The sequence below is a fragment of the Monodon monoceros genome, unplaced genomic scaffold, assembly GCF_005190385.1.
Source record: "Monodon monoceros isolate NGI ecotype Baffin Bay Population unplaced genomic scaffold, NGI_Narwhal_1 Super_Scaffold_2, whole genome shotgun sequence".
NCBI classification, from domain to species: Eukaryota; Metazoa; Chordata; class Mammalia; order Artiodactyla; family Monodontidae; genus Monodon; species Monodon monoceros.
This window is the reverse complement of record NW_021703776.1, coordinates 30682886-30690383: the sequence shown is the minus strand read 5'-3', so window position 1 is coordinate 30690383 and position 7498 is coordinate 30682886. Positions and strand designations below refer to the sequence as shown.

The following is a 7498-nucleotide window of genomic DNA, read 5'->3' as shown; positions in this document are numbered from 1 at the left end:
GTTCTTAAAAAAAAATAAGAGAGAGAGAGAGGAAATCACTTCTTTTTTCTTCATCTTCCACTTAACTTTCAACAAAACATGGAGTCTCCTTTCTTCAGAGGAAAAATGACTGGGAGACCAGCTGACCACTGCCATGGTAGTCTGGCTCATTCATAAGCAAGACTCCACATGGACTGCCTGACAGAGCTGAGCTGGAAGAGTTCTCTCCAAGGCAGAGACCCCAAGCCTAGGAACGTTACAAAGAGCAAGTGTTAATTGCAGGATTACTATGCTCCAGGGATTTTTCACACTTCATCTCTCTCAGTCTTCACCACAGCAATATGGGAAGAACTATTATTATCCCAGTTTTATAGATGAGCAACCAAGGGCACAGATCCTTGGGGTTTCTTAGCCAGGGTCAAACAGCAAGTGGCAGAGCCGGGCTTTAAACCCAAGCTGTGTGAACTCAAGAGTCCGTGCTCTGCCATGTGCCTACCCATAGGGATTCGCCTAGGTGGCATCTAGACAATGGGAAATTGCAGTGTGTATATCTTTGCGCACAGGTGTGTGTATGTCTACACAATATATAAACCGATAATGTAAATACAGAGGTGAGTACCTAGGTAGCAAAGAAAACCTTACCCAGATTAGGGTACCAGAGGATTTAGCTGAAAACACCGTGGGTCAGGTGCTACCTCTGGGGAGAGAAGCTGGAAAGGAAGGAGACTTACTTTTCCCTGTATGCCCTGATGTTCTGTTCAAACATTTTATCAAGCACATGTACTTCCTATTTTAAAAACTTTTAATTGAAAAGAAAACTCTGTATGTTGTTGAGTCGCTAAGTCTTTGAAATTTACTGAGTCGTATTTTCTAAACAATAGAAAAGTGAGAAGCAGCAGTCCCGCACTACAGAGGCCTAGCACACGCATCGCAGGGGAGCCGGAGAGGTGGCTTCATTCAGTGCAGGAGGCTTGGCTGCGGGTGTCTGAGTTGCTCAAGACCCAAGAGCACTAAAAGCGAAAGCATTCGGCCAACCTCTCCCATTTTCATTTTCAAACTCAAAACCCTGCTACCACCACCGCAGGACCTGCCTCTCTGTTTAGAAAGTCAGCGAAAGAATGAATGACCTCACTTTCCCCAACAGGCAGGTCCCAACATGTTGTGCGCAAAACAAAACTTGAGTAAATCGATTCATATTTTAAATACCCTGGCTGAGGTCCTTGTTTTAGCAATCCTGACAAGATCCTCTTTGCAAAGCAAAGAAGCTGATTGTGATGTTAACACTGTGTTATGTAAACAAAACAAAAATTTTTTTTTTTTTGGTGCCATACAAGGGTCCTAGTCTCAGCCTGGAACCGATCTTCTGAGCTGTCTGGGTGTTCTGGAGACTGGCGGGGCACCCTGGTATAGACTCCATTTGCATGAAACCAAGGACCCTCTTGTAAGGACTGAGGAAGCCCGTTCAAGTTCAACCCAAATTGGAAGGCTGAGGCATTGGAGGAGAAGCCTGATTCCGAACCTAGGACACTGTTTTACAAGTAGATTCTTCTCAGCCGCTTCTGGATTTAAATCAAGTCATACAGCAGGGGGGTGCTATGAACACAAGATCCAGAAAATGCCACAAGGTCCTCCTTTGACATCCCATCAAAGAGGTGAGTAGTGTTCTCCCCACTTCTGCCCTGAACCCGGTGTGTGTGTCAGTAAATTGAGGACTCCAACAGACCGAGAACCCGCCCAGGGTCCTCGGGGCTCCCCATGGGAGCAGGGTCACCCTGTGGCCAGTGGAGCGACAAGACAACCCCCATGGCACAGAGATCAAAGTCTTCATGGGGAGGATCCCCAAAAGGCCACTGGGGAGTGAGCAGGGCTATCGCTGACCTGGCCAAAGTGAGCTGGAGCAGGTGAGGAGGAAGACGGCAGATGCCACGTGGTGGCGAAAAGGAGTCATTTAGGTATGCACCCACACTGCACCTGGAGACTCCTAGCGACTAGTGCACGAGATTTGGGGGCAGTCAGGCGGTTCAGCCACAGCTGGTCACGGCAAGAGCCCAGGAAAAAAGTACTGCAGAGGGCTCGCAGTATCTTATTTGTAACCCCAGGCCAGTGGGCTGTGGGGTGGTCTGAGGAAACTCATCTCAGGTTTTTTACAAACACCAATAAACTGGAATACTAAATCCCAGCCAGTTAATCTGGTAATTAAAGTATTTTTTAACCATAGTCAGCCTTAGCTTCCCCCCCCGGCCCCACCCCCTTGCCACCCCGCGTTAAACTTCGAGCATGATTTCAGCTTTACTTTCCTTCTCAAGACATGCCAATGTGCTGAGTCACTAAAAAAAAAAAAAAAACAGAAAGTAAAGGAAGAGTGATCCAGCTTCTGAGGACTAGCCTTGGTAATGACTTCTTTCCCCTGGTTGTGATTCCTGTGATGCTAAAGGACGTCACATTGCACAATCTTAATAAGGTTTCCAATCAGCCCCACCCGCTCTGGTCCCACCCCCATCCTCCAACAAAGATTTATCAAATGTGGGATTTTCCCATGAGTCTCAATATTAGAGTTTCAACCCCCAATAAATATGAGACCGGGGATGTCTGAGGTTCAGTCTGCCCTCGAGCCCACCAGGAACGAGAAAGAGAGCTCCATTTGCGCTCCAGGAACCCAGCTATGAACTCCCTCTCCACAAGTAAGTGAAGGAAATCCCTCGCCCTGGAACTGGCTGGCAGCCGTGCTGGGCCAGGGAGGCGGTGTGTATCCGCTGCCCCGAGGGCTGGCGGGCGGCCAGCAGCCAGAAGCACAGCTCCCCCAGCGGTGCGTTCTGCTCACTGGCTGCTCTCCCTTCCCTCCGGCACAGTCGCCTTCTCCCTGGGGCTGCTCCTGGTGACGGCTACTGCTTTCCCTACCCCGGGACCCCTGGGAGAAGATTTCAAAGATGATACCACTTCAGACAGACTACTCCTCACCTCTCCAGACAAAACTGAAGCTCTCATTAAGTACATCCTCGGCAAAATCTCCGCAATGAGAAAGGAGGTAGGTAGGCTTGCCTGAGGGTGATGGAGGGCCTGTGTGGGCATCTATTTCCTTGCCCTTGGATGTGGACGGGGGCTCCTGCACTGGGAGGTCTTTGCTGGGTTTGGAGGCAATTTGGATTTGAAGCCAAAGGGGCAGACTGTGTCCTGTAATTTCTCCTCTGCTGCTGGTCCCAGGTAGTTCCTTTTTCTCTTGGAGAATCTACAGTGGGGCTGGGATCCATGCTCCCTGGCCCATTCTCAGCTCCACACTTGGTGTGAGCTGAAGGTTACACTGCCTCTCCGGACTTCCTTTTCCACAACCAAAAAATAAGGTCTGTCAGTCTTTTTCGTGTTTCGGACTTTAGGAGGATTAAAAATCACCACCTGAAATGACTGTACAGCTTCTCAGGGCAGTCACAGTTCTTTTAGGTGACGCCAGCTCAGTGGTTAGGGATTCCCCAAAGTCATTCTGGCATATAAAATGCATACCCGATAGCCCACTGAAGTGGCAAAATCATAGGTACGTTAAAGCAGCCCCCAAGCTTTAAATGTAAGGTAGTTTGGCTCCGCTTTGGTAGAAAGGAAAGAATACTGGAGAGGGGATTGGGAGCCCCAAATCTAGTTCTGGTTCTGCTGAACAAGCTTTGTGATCTTGGGCAAATTCTCTACCAACTCTGGGCCCCATCTGTAAAATTATGGAATTGGACTAGATGATCTGAAAGGTCCTTCCAGCTGGGACATTCTACGGCTCAAATTATATTCACCCAATTATCATCAAAATTCCTGTTATTTATTAAGTACCTACTATGTGCCAGGCACTTTATATAGATATTGTGTCTTATCCTCATAGTAAACTTACAGGGGAGGTATTTCATTATCCCCAACTTGGAGAGATAGGGACACTGAGACTTGGAATAGGTCATAAACGTGAAGCCACAGGTGAGGCTCGAATTGAACCCAAGTGTGCTCATCTCCTGTAGACCTTGCTTGCCTGGAGGCTAATGGATTGTGACTTCACTTTTCCTAGAGAGCTTCCTGGCCACGAGGGCCAGAGGGCATCAGCCCTCTAGTGGTGTTTGCTTTAGGGGCACTTATACGATAACGGTTCCGATATTCTTTCCCAGATGTGTGAGAAGTATGACAAGTGTGAAAACAGCAAGGAGGCACTGGCAGAAAACAATCTGAACCTTCCAAAAATGGCAGAAAAAGACGGATGCTTCCAATCTGGGTTCAATCAGGTACGAATGCAGTACGTTCACTTTTAGCTACTCCTTAGTAAAAAGTTCTCCCTCTTGCATGCAGTGTCTGTACACATATAGACCAGGTAGGTAATCAAGAAGGGGATAAACGTGAAGAGCATCATGTAAATTTCATGAGGAGGCCAACTTAAACGCTATTAAAGGCAACTTATTTTTGAAGGACTTGGTCAGAGATAGCCCCTCTGTGCTGGAATTTTCACAACAGTCAAATGTTAGGAAACCCCACAGGTCTAGCTAGTTTATCCTGCGTAAGTTGGTCCAGGGACCTTTCTCCTCTTTGGCTGCCCTTGGCAGGATCCAGGCCTGCACCCCCTGCTGAGGTCATTCTCTATACCCTTCTCCTGCCAGACAGTGGCATAACCTCCACTGACTTCTGATTATTTCATAAAAGGAGGTTTCAGCCCTTTTATTTCATAAAAGGAGCTTTCCGCCCGACATTGACAAGGGCAGGAGTGCAGCCAGAGGGAAGAGCATTATGGAGAGAATCGGAGGAAGGCCCCTTGCCACAATCTAGCATCTACTGGGCTTTGGGGAAAATGAAGCGGTGCCTCTCACTGTCCAGATATTTTAAATGGGGCAGCTGATGCTGTCCTTAAACAACAGGTCTCAAAACATGAGACCTGCTGCTTTGAGCATCCAAGTGTGATCCTGGAGCACTGCAGCTTCAGCATCATGTCTCAAAACATGATGCTTAAGAAGTACTGGAAGTTCCCTGGAGGGGCAGACGGAGAAGTTATTGAATTAGAGCAATTTTAACTTTTAAAATCGATTACGTCTTCCTAGCAATAACCAGTTTTCCCACCATCTTTCCTCTTAGGAGACTTGCTTGATGAGAATCACCACCGGTCTTCTGGAGTATCAGATATACCTGGACTACCTCCAGAACGAGTATGAGGGTGATAAGGGAAGCATCGAGGCTGTGCAGATTAGCATCAAAGCACTGGCCCAGATCCTGAGGCAAAAGGTGGGTGTCTTCTCATCCCCTCACTTGGCTCAAAGAAAGCAGCCTAGACAACTCGGCAGTGCAGAGCCAATTCAAAAGAGATGGCCATGTGTGACGGAAAGGATCTGAGAAATATTTCCTGATAGTTAAAACTTTTTCTTTTTGCTCTCTTCTGCAAAAGACATCAATAACTGTATTTAAAACTCTGTTAAATGGGGAGGGTTTTAACATCAACTTCTAAGAGCTTAAGAAATAAGGAAAAAATACCTGTAGAGGCAGAAGGAAGCACATTCAACCTCACATAGTGATCCTCATAACAGAACAAAGAGCACAACAATTATTTTAATATTGCCAATTGACATTCGTGTTATTATGGTAGTTTCAACTCCTTTCCCTTACTCTTTTGCCAAAGAGTTAATGCAGAGAAATGGCTAAAGGCTGAAAGAGCAGGTACCAAGAGCTTTGGTCACTACCAGCTAGCCATTCAAATGCCACATGGTGGAGGCCTGATGGCACAATTTGTGGATGAGCCAAAGTGCAAAGAGAAGGGCCCTGGACTGAGAAGCAGGCACATGGGTGCTAATCCTGTCTCTGCCTTTTCTAAACCAGGGCTAAACCAGGTTGCCCTAAACCAGGGCTTCTCCCACTTTAAGGTGCACACGAGCTTCCTGGAGGATCTTGTTACAATGCGGAGTCTGATTCAGCAGGTCTGGGGTGAGACCTGAGACTCACATTTCTAATAAGGTTCTGGTGAGGCTGCAGTGCTCCAGGATCACACTTGGAGGTGCAAGGCCTTCCACAATTACTTAGCTCCATGTGAGTGGGTCCATTGAAAGGCGTTGCCCAGTCCTCTTCAAGCCCTCAGAGCAGTGATCTCTTAACAGATGCGGGATGAATGGGTGAGAGCAAAACCAGAGAAAAGTATTAGAGTTCCCCGAAGAACCTATTAAAATGCCTTTAACTCAAAGTTCTTCATTTATCTATTGAATTCCGACTACGCGCCAGGCACTGTTTAGGATAACAGAAGACACATAAGATACTATGGCTACCCATGGAATGCTTATGGTCTAACGGAGACAGAGCAGCAAAAAGATTCGAGCTCAGCTGCTGTGAGCGGGTCCTAAGCTCTGTGGGCTCAGAGGAGAGGCACCTCCCCCTATCTGGGCAAGCCAAGGCAGGTGGCCCCAATCCGCTCCTTCACCCCAATTTGAACACCTTCCCACAGGCCAGAGTATCTCTCCACTGCAAAAGATCTGTCCGGTATTTAAACAATTCCTTTTGTTTTCTGTTCCCTTCAGGTCAAGAATCCAGATGAAGTAACCACCCCTGACCCAACTACAAATGCCAGCCTGATGAATAACCTGCAGTCGCAGAACGATGACTGGATGAAGAACACAAAGATTATCCTCATCCTGCGAAGCCTTGAGAACTTCCTGCAGTTCAGCCTGAGGGCTGTTCGGATCAAGTAGCTGGGGCACCGAAGGTCGCTGTAGTTCATGGGCATTCCCTCCTCTTGTCAGAAACCTGTCCACTGGGCACATAACTTACGTTGTTCTCTATGAAGAACTAAAAGTATGAGCGTTAGGACACTATTTTAATTATTTTTAATTTATTGATATTTAAATATGTGATATCGAGTTAATTTATGTAAGTGATATTTATATTTTTATGAAGTGCCTCTTGAAATATTTTATGTACTTGTTTTGAAAAAGTAACGTAAAAATGGCTATGCGGCTTGAATACCCTTGCTGTTTCGGAGCCAGATCATTTCTTGGAATGTGTAGGCTTACCTCAAAAAAAAAATGCTAACTTATACATATTTTTAAAAGAAATATTTATATTGTATTTATATAATGTTTAAACTGTTTTTATACCAATAAAGGCCTTTTTAAAAAATATTAGCAACTAAACCTTTGTGTGTCCTGTGAAGCTTAGTATAAACTAGTTTCCATTGCTATCACCACCACTAAAAGAAAGGTGCAGTCACCTGGAGAAAGATATGATTGAACACCTACTGAACGTCAGGCACCAAGCTAAATGTGTTGCATGCATCATATTTAATCCTTGCATTTGCATACTTTTTTCTGGATGTGGGAGAGTGATTCCCTCAGTCACCAGCTGGAAGGTAAACCACAGATTTGAAATCCAGGTCTACCTGCCTCCAGGCTCCCTACTCTTAACCTTTAGGTCACACTACCCCCCAGGGAACTGACAGATGATGTAGAAAATCCCAAGAGGATATGCGGAATACATTTAAAGATGCAATCAAAAGCCTTGGACATGGTGCAACCACTTGCAGAAAACACAGCAA

At 46.3% G+C, this 7498-nt stretch overlaps 1 protein-coding gene across 1 annotated transcript; it reads left to right on the top strand.

Annotated features, from left to right (window-relative positions):
* Window positions 1-2641: 2641 nt before the first annotated feature.
* Window positions 2642-7066, top strand: IL6 (interleukin 6). The gene is given in 4 exon segments (XM_029234216.1): window positions 2642-3004; window positions 4110-4223; window positions 5062-5208; window positions 6486-7066. Coding segments are annotated over 4 exon segments (795 nt in total). The 3' UTR covers window positions 6657-7066.
* Window positions 7067-7498: the final 432 nt, after the last annotated feature.